Source organism: Panthera leo, chromosome D3, assembly GCF_018350215.1.
Source record: "Panthera leo isolate Ple1 chromosome D3, P.leo_Ple1_pat1.1, whole genome shotgun sequence".
Taxonomy (NCBI): domain Eukaryota; kingdom Metazoa; phylum Chordata; class Mammalia; order Carnivora; family Felidae; genus Panthera; species Panthera leo.
In genome coordinates this window covers 13,887,259-13,905,166 of record NC_056690.1, presented here as the reverse complement: position 1 = coordinate 13,905,166, position 17,908 = coordinate 13,887,259, and the positions used below count along the sequence as shown (strand labels likewise).

Genomic DNA, 17,908 nt, shown 5'->3' with positions numbered 1-17,908 from the left:
GGGGGGGGTGCGCAGTTTGGAGTCTCCCCATACCTTTGGTCCCATCTCCACAGGAGATGGAGAGTCTTGGCCCCAGTACACAGGACGTGGTGTTACCCTCTCGGTGGGGCAAGTGGGTGGGGCAGTGGGGCTATTGTCCTGACCTTCCTTGCCAGAGCTGGGGGCTGGGATCAGTCCTCAGGGCTGTCCTGGCATACAGAGATCTGGGGCCCGTTTCACCCATGACTAAGCCTGGAGACCCTCCCCACCAAGCTAGAGCCGGGTCCTCAGGGGAGCTGCCATTTCCCAGGTGTCCCTACGACAGCACCTGCAGCAGAGATAACATATTTTTATTTTGAGATAACATAGGTCTTGATGTAGTTTCTGGGCAGCCAGCGGCCCCCAAGTCTCATCCGGTGGGCTTAAATCCTAAAGCATCTATAGAATCCAGAATCAGTCATTGGCCTGGTTTTCTAGGAGGCACCAGATGTGCCCCCCCGCCCAACAAAGTCTTCTGAGCACAACCTCTTCTTCCACATTCTGGATATATGTGCCTCCCTGCTCCTCAACACCCCCTTCTCCTAGGAAAAGCAATGGGGCCCTGAATGAGTGTGACAGTCCCCTCCCGGAGGCTGTATTTAATGCTCCATGCGCTTGGTTCTGATTCTCAGCTGGGCACGGGGTGGGCATGGGGTTGTGAGCATCAGAATTCCCTGGGGCTTTCTTTCAGCCCCGCCCCAGACCTAGGAGCCTGAATCTCCCTGTGTGACATAGAGAAGTCCCCTGGAGGGTCCCTCTTGTCATTGGGAGCTCGGCCCTCCCCCTCCGAGAAGCCAGTGTGACCCTCTCCCAGCTGGCAGTGCGGGATGCAAAAACCTGATGCAGGACACTAGGCTTGGGCGATGTTGCCAAACGTGAAGGACTTTAACGGGAGCCTGGCCTCAGGGGCGCCTCCAAACACCGCCTCCGAAAAGCAGCCTTTGTTTCCCCAAGGACGGGGGCAGGACATGCTGGTCTGACACAGGGTCTCCTCCGGCAGACCTATTTTCCCAAATTGGGAGGCTGCACCTCAGCTCTCAACCCGCCCTCATCCATCACAGTCCTCCCTCCAGTGACCAAAAGGAGCAGGAAACACTGCTTTGGAAGAAAGTGGCCCAGGGCAAGTACAGGGCTCCATGAACCCCACTAGGGTAAACGGTTCTCAGCAGGAGTATTATCCAATAATAGTACATGGTCCCCTAGCTCAGTGGCCCAAGCCTGTGCTCAAAGCTCCCCACCCACCACGTTAACAAATATTTTTAATTTTTTTAACGTTTATTTATTTTGAGGGACAGAGCACGAGCAGGGGAGATGCAGAGAGAGAGAGGGGGAGGCACAGAATCTGAATCAGGCTCCATGCTCTGAGCTGTCAGCACAGAGCCTGACCCAGGGCTCCAACCCATGAACCATGAGATCATGACCTGAGCAGAACTCAGATGCTTACCCGACTGAGCCACCCAGGCACCCCCACAAATATTTTTAAATGCCCCCTTTCTTAACCAGGAGCTAATAATGCCCTAACTATAAACTAAAGGAGACCAGGCATAAAAGTAATTTATCATAACAGAAGCTGTAATTTCATCTATCAGCGCTCAGCTATTTGCCCCTAAACAGAGAATTGGTCCACTCACGACCGCGTCAGATGCAGGTGGAACCAGGTGTATTGTTTTGGCCACTCAGATGCCACCGGCGGTGTCTCCTTGGGATGTGATCTTCCGAAATGGTGACAGACTCCCAATGAAATGATGTCCTGTCTTTTCCCAATGGTTGCATGCATGGAAAACTGAGTGTATTTTAAAGCCATGTTTCAGCGTAAGATTGAATCGGGGTCTTGACTCAGAAGTTTAAGCTTGCTTTTCATCTTGGTTGATGTGCTAAGGCCGCATGGCAGGCAGGACCCTTCTTCCTTGTGTGGATTTGCCCCTGGACCATCCCCAACGCCACCTCCTTTCCACCGTGATGCCAGGGACCCTCACCATCATTGGAAAAACCAAAAGTGCCCTCAGAAATCACCAAACTAGGTGACAGGAATAAGTGCCTTGTTAAGTGTCAGCGTCCCAAGTCAGGAAATGCAAGCCCAGAGACAGAAGGGTCTTCAACGTCACTCTCCGGGCTTGGCGGGCTGGGATGATTCCAGCCCCTTGGAGCACGTGGCCGCCTGGAAATTACTCAGCCTTCCAGTGGCTTCCCCATCCAGGCTGCTTTTTGGGGTGGGGGTCAGAGCTGGCAGCCTGGATTCTGGATGCCCAGTGAGACCGGCTGCCTACCAGGCCTGGAGCCCCACATCCGGGTCACAGCCAGCAGGCCGTGGCTTCCGGGGGCCAAGCAGAGGCTGGGGCTGTCCCTGGTTCTCAGCGGTGCCCTTGACTCTCCTGCTCTCTTGGCCTCATTTCCTTCCTTCCGTCTTTCCTCTTGGACACGGACCTATTCACCTGCTTCATCTAACTCCTTGCCCTCACAGGGCGTCCCTAGTCCTGTTGTTTGGGAATGCTGGCCCTCCGTTGGGGAGAGAAGCGATGTTTAGTCTAGACACAGTCTCTCCCTTGATCCCAGGGGGAAGGTGGGCCCGGCAGGTGGTGGCAGTGTGCGGGGAGCGTAAGGAAGGGAAATCTGGGGGCTTCTGGGACCTTCGGCACTTGGGAACGGTCACTTTAAAATGCTGCGTGTCAGAGGATATCCAGGTTGTTCAGATTGCTGCCCTGAAGGAGGGTTCTAAAGAGGCCAAGGTCCCTGGTCCAGCATCCATCTGGACCAGCCGGTCAGCCTCGCCCTGCGTTCTGATGACTTCTCCACTTGCAGGGCACTCGGTTACTTACAGAGAACCTTCATAATAGCCATCTCTTCAGAGCTTGGGTGAATTCAGCCCTGCTTCGTAAGTAGGTTGTATGGTTTGGGCCGCCTTATAGGCAAGGAAACTGACGCTCAGAAAGGTGGGGCAACTTGCCCAGAGTCACACAGCCCTGGCCACAGAGTGCTCATCTTGGTTCTGCTAGAAATCTCATGGTGGGTGGCTACAGTTGACACGAAACCGGGCGAGAAGAGGTGGCTGGAGGTTCAGAAGTCAGTTTCGATCCTAGAGAATGAGCTTAACTGGGGAGAGGAGGTCTCCTGTGACAAGCTTCTGTTTTATGACCAACATGCTAATCAAGCTGTACTGAGCCCTCCAGGGGGCCTGGCCTCACACTAAGGTCTTTACATCAATTACCTCATTTGCTCCTCGTAGCACCCCATTTTCCTAGTAAGCAAGCCAAGGCTCAGAGAGGCACAGTCACTTGTCCCAGCTCACAGAGCTAGCAAATGACAGAGCCAGGACTTGACCCCAGGCCCATGCTCTTGGCCTCCACTAACATAGATTACACTGTTGGCCACAGTGCACTTGACCGCTAGCCATCAAGTTTCTGAGGACTTGGGGTATTTTCTCAGTCTGGAAGGGAAACTGAAGTGCCCTCCACGCAAGATAGCACCCCAGGAGAACTGACCTCAGACCAACCAATGACCGCACTGATTCCAGGACTGTCTGCAATAGAGGGTCTCCTCCGTGACTGCATTTGACATGTCTTATGGCTTTGAATCAGTCCGTTGGCATTGACTCCAATGACTGCCTTCACACTGAACCTCAGTGCAAGTTTTCATTCTCACCTTGACCATGTGAACATAAAGGGCTTCCCCAGTCCGTCGTTTCCTGGGGAGAGGAGAGAAGTCCTGGTTATAGAGCTATTGCTCTTACTTTGCACCCTCTCCTATCTGTGTCCCCGCCATCTTGTCAAGTGGCACCCCAGCCCCTCATTCTGAGGAGGAGCTATGGAATGAGCCCATGCAGCCACCCATTCATCCCCAGATTGTGTGCAAGGAAGGGGAGCTTCTCACCATCTTTCATTCAGCAAATATTCACAGAGCATCTTTTCTGCCCCAGATACTGTCCTTGGAACTGGGGATCCACTGATGAGCCTCTGCCATTATGGAGTCACAGACAAGAAATGAATGATAAACAGATAGACTCAGGCTCTCAGGCAATCATGTTAGATAGTGACACATGCTATAAAAGAAATGAAATAGTGATTTGAAGAAATATGGCTTGGGATTGGGAAAAAAAAAAAAACTAGATCAGAGGGTCAGAGAAGGCCTCCCCGAAGAGGCAACATTTATACTGAGGCCAGAAGGTATGAACCGTGTGAAATCTAGGGAAGGGCGTTCCTGGCAGAAGGTACAGCAGGAGCAGAGGCCCTGAGGCAGGAACAAGGTTGTGATGTTCAAGGAACGGAAAGAAGGTCTGTGGGACGTGAGTGTAGTGAGTAGGAAGAGAGCTATGCGCGCATACACACACACACACACACACACACACACACAGCCCAAGCCATCCCTGCCCCTGCCACCAAATATTCATTGTATCCATTTCCCCTTGCAGTCGTAACAAATGACCACAAATGTGATGGCTTGAAACAGTATACGTTTATTCTCTTACAGCTCTGGAGATCTTACATCTGCTCTAGGGGCAAATCTGTTTCCTTACCTTTTCCAGCTTCTAGAGCTGCATCCCTTGCCTTTCTTGGCTGGGGCCCCTGCCTGCCCCTTCCAGCATGAGCATCTTGCTTCTGGAGTCTCATGGCCTTTGTCTTCCATGGCAGAACTCCCTCTGCTTCCTTCTCATAAGGACGCATGTGATGGCATCCTTATGGCCATTATAGTTAATGGCCCATCCAAGATGATCTCCCCAATTTCAAGATCCTTAACTTCATCACCCCTGTAAAGACCCTCTTTCCATATAAGGTAACATACGTGGGTTCTGGGGATTAGGATTTGATGTCTTTGGGGGCCGTTTTCAGCCCCCCACCCCCATCCAACAAGCCCTACTGAGCAATTCTGTGGCCAGACCCTGGACTGGCCATTACTATGAGGTCTCATTGGACTGGGCTCAGTGTTCTTCCTTCTAGACCCCCCTTTGCCATCATTAGCTACATATTTTAGGAAAGCCCCTTGACCTCTCTGGGCCTCGGTTTCCCCATGTGTAAAAGTAGCATGTGGACCAGATGAGCCCTAAGATTCCTTCCAGAACTACCATTCAGGGTCCTCCTGAAGGTCATTGGTGGGCACGCTCATCACAGGCCAAACAACTTACCGGTCCACCTCCTGTCAAACCCACCTGGAAGGTTCACTGCTCCATTCGACCTCCCCAGACCATCACTCCAGGGAGAGGCACTCAAACACCCCTTTAGGTCAGAGGTCACAAACTGGGGATCGAGGGTCACACTCAGATCTCCCTCGAGTTTTATTGGGCCTGCAGAGTTTTCTGAAAAAGCGATTTTGTGGCAAAACAGAGAAATCAAGAGGTTTCACATTAAACCTGGTTTCCAGCCTCTCAAAAATAAAGAGAGCATCGGAAGAGCTATTAGGACCAAGTCTCTATTGTGGGGAGACAACCAGCCTCGGGAGCTGTGCGGGAGCTGGCATGGGCTCTCCAGTGGCCCAGGATCCAAAACCAGCCAATCTGCTCAGCCCAGACGCTGCAAACACTGGAGGTTGAGGATCCTGCCCAGCATTTGTGATGTGAGCAATTACAGTCGTGATTGCTGCTGAGCCCAGAGGCCCTCACCTCACTTCTCAGCTAGAGGATTTCGGTAAAATTCCAGCTCTCAAGAGCATACTTTTCTCCCTCACAACCTTCCCCCACCCCAGCATGAAGAGCTCTAGAACAAAGCTTTGCAGAGACCCCAGATTCGTTTTCCACAGCCCCCAAGTCCTCCTGTTTTAACTTAGCTCCCAGCATCCACAGCCAGGTGGAGGGGGGGTGGGCGAGAAGGGGGGTGGTCAGGGAATAGTGTGGTGTCTGTGGAGAGATGCAGCAGGCTTCCTGCCAGGAGCAGCTCTCCTCAGCAGCCTCCTTGCCCGGTTGGGCCAGAGCAGGTGGCCCCCACTTCCAGACTGTGCTCTGCACACAGGCTTGGCCCTCCTGCTCCCCATCCTGGGTACTTGGGGTTGGTTGGTGGTCAGCACTGGGCTGATCAACACATGTGTCAACTTCCTGTGGAGTTGAGCCCACCCCCTGTGTGAGAGTCCGAGGCCTGGCCCCCAGGAAGCCCCCCAGTTGGAAGGATTTGGCAAAGGTTCTTAGAAGGTCTAGAGATGCCAGACTGACTGTTGGCTTGGGCATGATTGTCTAGCTAGGAAAGTGGAGGAAAAGGAGCTTTGGTTTAGTCCTTGCCAGAAAGCATAGAAAATGCTCGCCAAGTGGGAGTTAGACTTCCGTGCCTGGTTTTATGGGGGGAAAGAAGAGAGGGAGCTTGGGGGATGTTGATATTTCTGACCAGGAGGGCGCCTTGCTGTTCACAGCCAAGAGTCAGGCCCAGAGCCCTCCCAGGAAGGTGGGTCTTCAAGGAGGTCTGTGAACCATGTGGGGTGCTTTTGACAATGCAGGTTCCAGGGTTCCCTGGGGACCCAGACTCTCCAAAGGGCGAGTTCAGGAGAGTTTTAACAGTTGATGCCGATGCACTCTGAAGTGAGAAATTCCAAACATGATGGCGTGATGGCTCTGGGGTTACTGGTCCACCTAGAATGCAAGCCCACTGGAGGATGGCCTTTCCAGAGGGCTAAGGACACCTGAGAGGAGATAAAAGCCACTTAGTGAAGACATTCTCTTCAATCCCATCTGGGAACAAGGGACAACTGGTAAATAAAGCCTTGTAGACACAGAGATGGGTATAGAACAAGGAAGGGAAGGACTGGGAAGCATGAGATCGGGGTCCTCAGCCACACCCAAGCCAGTGCTTCTCAATAAGGAGGAGTACATTTGGTTTCCTCTCCAAAGGGACATTGGGCAATGTCTGGAGAGATTTTGGATTGTCACAACTGGGAGGGACTCTGGAAAGGGAAGGAGTGTTACTGGCATCTAATGGGTAGAGACCCCCTAGAGAATGCTGCTAGACATCCTGCAAGGAACAGGACAGCCCCCCACAACAAAGAATTACCCAGCCCCCCAAATATCAATAGTTCCAGTTTGAGAAACCCTGATCTAAACTGAGACCACTCCAGGCAGCTGGAAGGACCCACACTCATGAGTATGGCAAAGGGAAGTCACCATCCTGGCTTCTAAGAAGTCAAAACAGTCCCCATCCACCTCCACCTATGGACTCCCAGTATATTTATTTAAATGAAGAAATGATGCATTAAAGTTACGAAAATCTCATTCAACAGATAAAAACATTCAACATCCCTACTTCATTTGGAAAGAAAAATCAATACCTAAATTTGAAGTTCTTCAAAAGTATGAGGTTCAACCAAATGGCCCCTCCGCTACCCTCTTAATCTCTGTTCTCAGTGATTCTCAGCCAGCACAACAGCAAGAAGGAAACACCTGACTTTCAGGCTTTCTCCACTGCTCATTGGTGCTGTGACCTTTGACAAGTTACCTAATCTCTCTGAGCTTCAATTTCCTTAGTTGTCAATGTAGTGCACATGTTTAGTTAGTTCTGACTATGTGTTAGGCATTTTACATGCATGACTTCATTTAACGCCCAGGAGAGGAAGAGTGTGAAGTGGGTGTTGAAGGTTGAGTAGGAGTTGGTTCCTGGCAGAGGGAAAATGAAAGGGCATCCTGGGGACGGCAAGTATAAAGGTAGGAGTGGACAACAGTGTGCTCCTCGGGAAGAGGGGAGACTGGAGATCAGGACCGAGAATAATGGAAGTTGGGAATCTAGAATGGAAGCAGAGAATTCCCAAAGTCCTGTGCTCTGTGAACAGCTTAGAAAGGGTCTGGGTATCTCTGTCTGTGCCCCCCAACCCCCAGGGAAGATGCCCTTCTTGGCTAAGAGCTACGTGTGTCTCCGTTCCCCAGTGTTGAGGGACGTTAGGCTTTGAGGGATGCTCACTGCTATAACCAATATGTCCAATGCTACAACCACCATCTACATTTGGCTACTTAAACATGATGAAAGTTAGATAGCATTTAGATTCAGTTTCTCAGTGACCATAGGCACATTTCAAGTATTCAATTGCCACATGTTACCAGTGGCTATAAAACTGGACAACATAGACGTAGGATGTTCCTCTCATCACAGAGAGTTCTACTAGACCGTGCTTGCTTAGAGGAATCTTTTTTGTTATTATTATCTCAGAAAGAGAGAGAGCGCATGAGTGGGGTGGAGGGGCAGAGGGAGAGAGAGAGAGAATGAGAATCACAAGCAGGCTCCACACTCAGCATGGAGCCCGATGTGGGGTTCAATCCCACAAGTCTAGAATCATGACCCGAGCCAAAATCAAGAGTCAGACACTGAACCAACCAACACACCCAGGTGCCCCTTAACTGTTTCATAGAGAACTAGCATTTCCCTTTTTCTGTTTCTGGCTGATCATCCCATACATTAGCAGTAAGAGCAACCACCAATAGGTACCACACAGCTAAGGGCTGTAAGCTTTACCTTATTTAACCTTTGCAGCAATCCCATGAGCAAGGTATTATTAACCCTATTTTAGAGATGAATAAATGGAGAATTCAAAAGTGTGAGTATCCAAAATATCCAAAGTTGCACAGCTTATAGCCAGCAAAGCCAAGAGTTGAACCCAATGCTACCCAACCCATAGCCCATGCTCTTAACCAGCAAACTACCCTGCCTGTACGAACCCCATCAAGCAGCTAGATCCCAGGGTGAGCAAATTTGCAGCAATAAGCCAGATATTTCCCTCAGACCTGGTTATCACTGTCAGACTGAGAGTTGGGAAATACTGACATGTACTTCTGTTTTTGCTCCTGGGTGAATGGAAACAAAATAGCTCAACCTGGATGTTCCCTCTGGTCCCATATTAAAAATACTCTTCCCCTGCTCCTCGCACAGGACTCTTAAATAAGTTTGTTGTTGACAAAACACTTCAAATGCATTATTTAAACAGAGGTGTTAAAGGCTTTTTTACAAAGGGGGAACTGCAACACAGAAGTAGCTCTCCCTGAAAATTCACACAAGACAAGCCATTTTGGAGTTGCTTAGGTAATTGTTGCCTGTTTAATTCTTGCAAACTGGCCTCTTTCAGCAAGAGATGTTGTATTAGTTGCTCCTTAGCCTCTGGCTTAGAGTAACTAGTTTTTCCTGTCTCTGTTTTAAAAAAGGAAGGATCTGGGCCAAACATTATTCAGACCTAGTTTCAAATCCCAGCCCTTCTTTGTCTTACTGTGGGAACTCGAGAAACTTACATGACCTTTCCAGGCTCAGTTTTTGCATCTGTAAAATAGGGCTTTTGTTGTCTGTTGGGATAAAATGAAGTAACATCTGTGCAAGCACCTGGTATGTTACACACGCTCCAACAATGCTAACCTCTCTTCTCCGCTGAATCGCCACTTATAGTCATGTGGTATCATGGGATCAGGACTTTCAGAGCTGAGAGGGAGCAGAGTGACATTTAGAGCAGCCCTCTCAACAGACAATTTCTCTGTTTATCACCACATAGGTGAGCCGTTGACTTGTGAAATGTCTGTAATCAAGAACCACTCCCCGTGTGTTTTGGTGACATTTTTAAAGAGGGTAAAACAGAATGTTCCCTCTGACAATTGCAGACCTCTCCGACCAGAAGAGTCAAAGTGGCTCTGACGCAGGCCACCAGGACTTTTGGAACATTGTGAGGAGGAGAGGTCTGGATGGCCCCGAGTGAGCAGCCAGAGGGCTTGAGCCCTGGCTTCCGATTGACCCCAAATGACTGTCAGCGCCAGACTAGAGGTTGGGGGAAATTACAGAACCAGGATTCTAAGTCCCCAAAGCTGGGAATATAGAACAAAGGGCTAGGTAACAGCTTTCACACCTGGGACCAAAACCAAGAGGGGCTCCAGAGTAAGCCACAGACAGATGCTATAATCAGAGTAAAAGTGGACAGGCGAGTTCAAAAGAAGCCAGTTGTCAGGAAGCAGGGGGGCAGCACCTGGAGAGAGAAAGAGGCGAGGGATGGTCAGGAGGTCTGGATTTCGAGGCAAAGTCAGTCCCATCTCAGCCATGACTTCTCTCCTTCTTAGAGGATGACCAGGCTGTGGCAACTAACTAAGATAGTCTCCCCCTGAATCTGAGTTCAAGAACAGAGAGCCAGGAAAACTTTGGTGTTAATAAGCCAGCCTTTTGAGTCAGGAACCAGTCTGGGTTTGAGTCCCAACTCCATCATCCCTGGCTGTGTGACTTAGGCTAGTGTTTTAACCTCTCTGAGCCTCAGTTTCCTGATCTTAGGAGGATTCTGAGGATTATGATTATAGTAATGAAGATGCTAATGACGGTGATGATGGAGGAGGTTGGTGATGCTGGTAATGATGGTGATGATGGTGAATATTATGATGTAATGAAGGTGATGATGGTAATGATGACACTGATTATGGCAATGGTGATAGTGATAATGGTTATGCTGATGAGGAGAAGTTGGATGAGGAAGATGGTGGTGGTGATGGTGATGGTGGTGATCATGGTGGTGGTGATGGTGGTAGCAATGGAAGTTTGGATGGTGGTGATGATGGTGGTGATGGTGATGGTGGTGATCATGGTGGTGGTGATGGTGGTAGCAATGGAAGTTTGGATGGTGGTGATGATGGTGGTGATGGTGATGATGGCCATGGTGATGGCACTAATGATGGTGGTGATGGTGGTGATGGTGGTGGTGGTGATGATGGTGATGATGGTGGTGGTGGTGATGATGATGGTTGATGGTGGCAGTGGTGGTCATGGTGATGATGTAATCGTGATGGTGATGATGGTGATGATGCAATCGTGATGGTGGTGATGGTGGTGATGGTAGTGGTGATGGTGATGGTGGCAGTGGTGATGGTGGTGATGATGCAATCGTGATGGTGATGATGGTGATGGTGTTGATGGTGATGATGATGGTGGTGATGGTGATGATGGTGGTGATGATGGTAATGATGGTGATGATGGCCATGGTGATGGCAGTAATGATGGTGGTGATGATGGTGATGGTGATGATGATAGTGATGTTGGTGATGGTGGTGATGGTGGTGATGGTGATGACGATGGTTGATGGTGGCAATGGTGGTCATGGTGATGATGCAATCGTGATGGTGATGATGATGGTGATGGTGGTGATGATGGTGGTGATGATGTTGGTGATGATGGTCATGATGGTCATGATGGTCATGATGATGGTGATGATGGTGGTGGTGGTGATGATGGCCATGGTGATGGCAGTAATGATGGTGGTGATGGTGATAATCGTGATGGTGGTGATGATAGTGATGGTGGTAGTGATAATGGTGGTGATGGTGGCAGTGGTGGTCATGGTGATGATGCAATCGTGATATTGATGATGGTGGTGATGATGCAATCGTGATGGTGATGATGGTGATGATGATGGTAATGATGGTGGTGATGGTGAGGGTGGTGGTGATGATGATGGTGATGATGGTGGTGATGGTGATGGTAGTGATGTTGGTGATGATGCAATCATGATGGTGATGATGGTGATGATGATGGTGGTGGTGATGGTGGTGATGATGCAATCATGATGGTGATGATGGTGATGGTGATGATGATGGTGAGGGTGGTGGTGGTGATGATGGTGATGATGGTGATGGTGGTGATGATGATGATGGTGGTGGTGGTGATGGTGGTGATGATAGTGGTGGTGATGGTGGTGATGATGCAATCGTGATATTGATGATGGTGGTGATGATGCAATCGTGATGGTGATGATGGTGGTGATGGTGATGATGGTGATGATGGTGATGACGATGGTGGTAGTGATGGTGGTGATGATGCGATCGTGATGGTGATGATGGTGATGATGATGGTGATGATGGTGGGGGTAGTGATGATGGTGATGATGGTGATGGTAGTGGTGGTGGTGATGATGGTGACAGGGGTGGTGGTAATGATAATGATGCTGATGAATGGTAATAATGAGAGCCCCCACTTCAGAATGGGTGTGAAGAGTGGGCGGAAAAACTGTGACCTTGAGCATCTTAGCCTTTGTCTCACTTACACCATCTATAAAATGGTGGTTAATATTCACACCCACCTCACAGAGTCGTCACAAGGGTTAAATTAAAACATTTGTAAAGTGCTTGACACACAATACGTGCTTAATAGACACTAGCTATCATTCTTAATGGTATTTTATTTTTTTGCTCTGTTCCCCTCATTTTCAGAATCATTTCTGTTTCTCTTGGGCTGGTAAAGTCTTATTATCCATGTTTATTCAGCACTGAGATAACTTATCACCCTGGACCCCAGGACTCATTATCTTATCTGTGGGCATTAAGTTGTCCAGGGGGGTCTGCCAGGAGATGAGCCTTCTGCGTTCCTAGGTCTTTGAAACGGGGAGGGAGGAGCAAAAGCCCTGTCATCGTCATTCTGAAGGGATGTCCACACGGTGGGTGCACGCCACCCATCGGTGCCAACGTCAGTGCGCTTTGTGCTTGATGACGGGGCTGCCTTCCCACGTGTTGCTGGTGATACTACCAAGGGGCACGCTGGGCACCCACAGCTTGCTGGCTCTACATAGAGTCACGTGGGTGAACCATGGAGGTTCTGTACAGACTCGGAACTTTGAGGGCAGGGCAACCGGCCTGTCGTTCCTGATGTCTCGCCTTTCTCACTTCCCCTGCTTTGCCTTTCAGAGGTATGGATGGCAAGTCACACAAGCCACTGCCCCTGGGCGTGGAGAATGACCGAGTCTTCAGTGACCTGTGGGGGAAGGGCCACGTGCCTGTCGTCCTCAACAACCCGTATTCAGAGAAGGAGCAGGTAAGTGGCTCTCACACTCTACCCGCGGTCCCTGGCCCTTCTCCGGTGTGAAGATGGGGGGAGGGATGCCAAATGGCCAGCCATGTGGGGATGGAAATGAGCCACCATGGCTGAGGGGCGTTGAGGCCAGGAGTGTGTATCCTAGGATATGGATTTTACCTTTGTTTTGTTTTGTTTGTAATCTTGCTGTACCTCAAATGTAATTCTGTTTCCACCAAGAAAGGCACTCACATGCCATTTGCACTCCAAATTTAGAAGGTAAAGACACATGGTAAAAAGTTTTCTTCTCTCCCCTAATCCCAGCCACATGGTTTCCCTCCACCGAGGCAAGCAATAGTCATCATTTATGTGGTCCTTTTAGTAATACTTTATGCATAGACTGACGAAGACACACACATATTATTTTCACACAAGTGACAGCACATTATGCATATTGCTTTGCACTTTGCTTTTTTCACTTACCGCCGTATCTTGGTGATGAGTCCCCATTAGTGGGCAAAGAGAGTCCTGGTTCTTTTTCGTGGCTGTATAATATTCCATTGCATGGCTCCACTGTACTTACTGAGCTCATCCTCCATAATGGACCCTTCAGTCACTGCCAGTATTTTGCTGTGACATCCCATAAATGCCTTGCTGTGGCACATGGACAGACTTTTCAATAGAATAAATTCCTAGAAGTGGAATTTCTGGGTCCAACATTACATACATTTGTGGTTTTGGCAGACATTGAGAAATTGCTCACTGTAAAGATTGTCCCAAACCTACCAGCCAAGCAGGAGAGTGGTGGTTTCCCTACAGCCCTGCCAACCTAACGTATTACCGAATTTTTCGGTCTTTGCCAATTTGCGGAGATGTGTTTTGACAGCTGAGTCAATACTGTTTCTGAGCACGGATAGATTTGGCCACAGATCAGCAGTGCCTTTTTGTTACCTTCTCGGGTAGCTAACGGACCAGGCCGGCGCAACCCCATTAAAGCATATGAATTTCCCACCCAGCCTCTGCACTGCAATAAAGTATAGGTCAGAATGACAAATGCGAGGTCAGAACCGGGAGATGGCCCAGGTCACTCAGCAGGCCACCTTCTTCTCTCCATCTGTCTCAAGCCCTGGACGGCATAGGGCAGGTTGCCAAATTCTGTCTTCTGATGCGTGTATGTGGATGGCACCTTTCACTACTACCAGTTCACCTGAGCAACGACCCAGAGCCTCTCTGTGTAGCCTCAGGGGAGGATGGGACATTCCAGAGCCTCGGTGGAGATTGCTTTCCTCAGCTGCTGATAGCTGGCCAGGAAGACAAGGATGTCACGGGTCTGCTGTAGGTCAGAGCCGTGCTCCCACCGGCCAGTTCCTCTCTCTCTTGCAGTGACCTCTGAATGCTTGGAAGATGAACAGCATCGTAGACTTCTGCTATGCTGTCCTCAAAAGTCAGGGCCACGCTGTGAGCAGGAGGGGACTACTTTCCGTTCATGATTAAATGAACAAAAAAGTTAGCATTTTTCCTTATATTCTCTTTAACTTACAATAAAGGGGTATTGGCATAATTCAGACCCTCCCAAGACAAATAAAAAGGACGGAAAGAGGCAGCCTCAGGCTAGATCCAGGCTATGGCCATGAAGTGTTAGGTCTGCACTCTAGCGTCCTAAGAGACAATTTATATCTGTACTTTGAATCTACTGCCAGTGTTTTGCAATTTTACCTAAATATCATAATCACAGCTTCTCTTAACAAAATGTGGACAATCTGACCACCTCGAGCCTGTGTTCTAACGGGACGATAATCTGCATGGACTGAGCAGCAGCTGTCCCTCTAGACAGAGCAAGGACTCCCTAGTTTGTCTCAATCCCCGCTACTCCATATCACATCCCTCTTGTTAAGGCTGTTGTCTGTTGTCACCTTTTATAACATCAGTGCTGTTGATTTTCTTAGGACGAAAGGGAAATATTTTCATATCCATGACTTTGTGATAAGCGGCAGTTAGAGTTAGACCAAGAGATTTATATGTTTCAGGAAACACGAGGAAGATTTCGTGTCTTACAACAATGAAGAATATTCTTTCATGCTTAATATACATCCGTCTTGAAGTTAGCCAAGCTGCCTTGCTGATTTGCCTTAGCTTCCTACCTGTCCCCTCCAGGTATCGGAGTTTATAATCGCTGGTCTGCAGTAACCCCCGAGATCTGACTCACAGAGACAAAGCAGAGGAAGCCTTGACCCCACTAGAAAGACCCTTAAAGTCACTGCCGAAATCGGAGCAGTGGCAGGACGAGAGCCATCTCCTTTTATGCTGTCCACCTCGGTTAGACAGTGACAGCTTGAAAGCCATAACCTCGAACGCCAAGCCTGAGTAGTGAGGTTCTCAATGTTGGGAACAAGGCAAGAGTGATTAATAGGACCGCTGACCACCCCCATTTTTGGAGCTTTGTGATGAAATGATCAAATGTCTTAGGTCAGGCAGGCTGCTTTATTTCCAGAATTCCATAAACTGGGTGGCTTACGAACAACAGGTATTTATTTCTCACAGCTCCAGAGGCGGGGAAGTCCAAGATCAAGGCACAGACAATTCAGTGTCTGATGAGAGCCCACTTCCTGGTTTCTGGCAGAGGTCTTCTCACTGTGTCTTCACAAGGCAAAGGGGCATCTCTCTGGGGTCTCTTTTATAAGACATTAATCCTCTCCATAGGGGCTCCACCCCTGTGATCGAATCCTGTCCCCGAGGCCCCACCTCCCAATACCATCGACCTGGGGGTTAGCTTTCAACATATGAATTTGGGTGGGGGACTCAAGTGCTCAGTGCATAGTCATCAGGGAGAGGTGCTGTGAGACCTTGTCTCAGGGCCCCTCGAAATGGCAATTCCCTTTGCTTGGAGAAGTAGAGAAGGTGATAAAGAGAGAAGAAAAGACTGCATCTTCCTGAGATGAAGGCAGCCAGGCAATTTTAGAATTTGGGAGCCCCTGGACGCATGGGATACAGACCAGCAGTGGTTAGGATGTACATTCACTCCTTTATCATTAGCAAATCCTTGGTGTTGTCCGTGATCCCAAAACCACTGGCCAGCGAGATCATCCTGGCTCAGTTGTCTGAGACTCAGTGTTCATATGCCTCTCAGAAATACAGCTGGAAGGGGACAGAGATCCAAGCGCCTGGTTAAATTGGAATCCAGCCCCAGAGCTAAAGGAAGCAGCCCTGTTACCTCCTGCTAGACATCTCCATAGGCACAGTGCTGAGAAATGTTTCCCGGGCTGAGCAAATTAATAGAAAAACGTAACGTTCTTCGTTCTGTCCTAAAAGATCGGCGTATGTGCTTAGTCTCTTCTCTACCTGCTCAAAGCCCCTTTACCTGGAGCTCCTGGGATCGGCTTCCTTCCTCCCAGTTGTAACCCACATTTGCTGCTTTTTTAGGCATCTGTGGGGAATAGCATTGTTAATAACACAAAGAGAGACCCGGCCGCTACCTGCCTTCGTGAGTCAGGAATAGACAGCAGAAAGTGGAAGCTTAGCTGGTCCGCATCTTCCCCAGGGACCCGGCAAAAGGCAACAGAGTCCAAGTGAAGCAGGGCGGATGCCGGTTAGACAAGAGAAAGCACTTCCTGATTCAGAAGACTGTTAGCTCCCCAAAGGAATAGTGAGGTCTGCTTCCTCCTTCTTGATTCTCTCCTTTGTCCGAATTCAAGTAAAATCAGCCACAGAAGCACCTTCTCTTAAACCAGTCTCAGGAGGCTGAAATGTCCATCTGTATCTAATGGTTATTTCTCTTGCTAACAGTCTGGTTCAGCAGTGGGCATAGCCAGCGAGACCCAAGTCCCTGGAACACTGGGTGTGATTCGAATTCTCATCTTTAATTGTATCTGGCATGTGCTGGTAGATTAAAAGGATCAGTTTACCCATCACCAAACATTCACCCCATGCCTGCCATGTGCACGGCTCTGGTGGAAGCGAAGATGAGTAGACATGGCCCTCCCTGCCCTTAAGACCTTCGCAGACAAATGTGGGGAGACAGACACAGATACAGCGCAATTAATCTAAAACACAAAGGGACACAAAACACTTGGGAAACATAAATACCTCAGCAGGTATCAGGAAAGGTTTACCTAAAGAAGGGACATTTGAACTGGGTTTTGAAGATCATGTAGGAGTTTGCCTAGTAGGAAGTAGGAAAAGGTATTCTAGTAAAAGGAATAGCAGTGGCTCATACACTGCCTTTTTTTTTTTTTTCTTGCTAAGGATCATTATTGAACCTCTGAGGTTGTCTTTAGCGTTAATACCAACGGGGACACATATTGAATTTTGACACCATTCTAAAGGCCCTTTACGTAATAACCCTCTGAAGTGCAAATGCCATCCTGGGAAAGTGACTTGAGAAACTGCCATTGGTCTGTTCTCCCTGCAAAACCTCAGGATTTGAATCAAGCCCTTCTCAGCTTCCCTTCTTATTTTTTTTAATTAAAAAAATTTAATGTTTATTTATTTTTGAGAGAGAGAGAGAGAGAGAGAGAGAGAGAGAATCCAAAGCAACCTCCAGGCTCTGAGCTGTCAGCACAGAGCCCGACACAGGGCTTGAACTCACAAACTGTGAGATCCTGGCCTGAGCTGAAGTCGGACTGAGCCACCCAGGTGGCCCTCAGCTTCCCTTTCATTAAGCACCTTACCCACCTGGTTTGCTTTCCTAAAGGGGGAAAGGGTGTCCGCCTTAAGGGCAGAATGTCTATTTTCAGATGCTAATTAAGCATTGGTCGTCCAGTCCTTAGTAGATGTGAGGGAGGGTCTTGAGCCTGGGGGAGGTGGGATGTCCACTGCCATCCTCCCCCCATCTTATTCAGCCTGCTGCCTGTCTCTCCAGCCTCTTGCTGACAGAGATGATCAGGTAATCAGAGAGATGACTGTTTTATCGAAATCCCCCTCCCCCTGCCCGTACTACATCCGGAGCCTGGCATTTCCTCACCCCTGGGGACCTGGGGCTGGCTGGCTGCTTTCAAAATGTCAAAATCTGTTGAGAAGCTCTTCTCTACTATGAGGTACGCGTCGGCATCATCCCAGTCTCTCTGGGGAGCCCCAAATTATGAGGCATGTGGGGAGTGCTTGCGGATCCCCAGTCTTGAGACGATCAGAGGAGGTCTGGGCCCCTCTCCACTCAGGCACAAGCCCCAGCTGGCCAGCAGGTGCTGGCTTTGCTGAAA

The 17,908-nt window shown here is 49.2% G+C and overlaps 1 protein-coding gene across 1 annotated transcript in view; it reads left to right on the top strand.

Moving 5' to 3' along the window:
• NOS1 (nitric oxide synthase 1) overlaps nucleotides 1-17,908 on the top strand; it is a 114,093-nt gene that overhangs the window by 30,321 nt on the left and 65,864 nt on the right. The window contains exon 3 of the mRNA XM_042910389.1: nucleotides 12,608-12,734. Coding sequence (XP_042766323.1) covers nucleotides 12,608-12,734 — 127 coding nt within the window. The remainder of the gene's footprint in view (nucleotides 1-12,607; nucleotides 12,735-17,908) is intronic.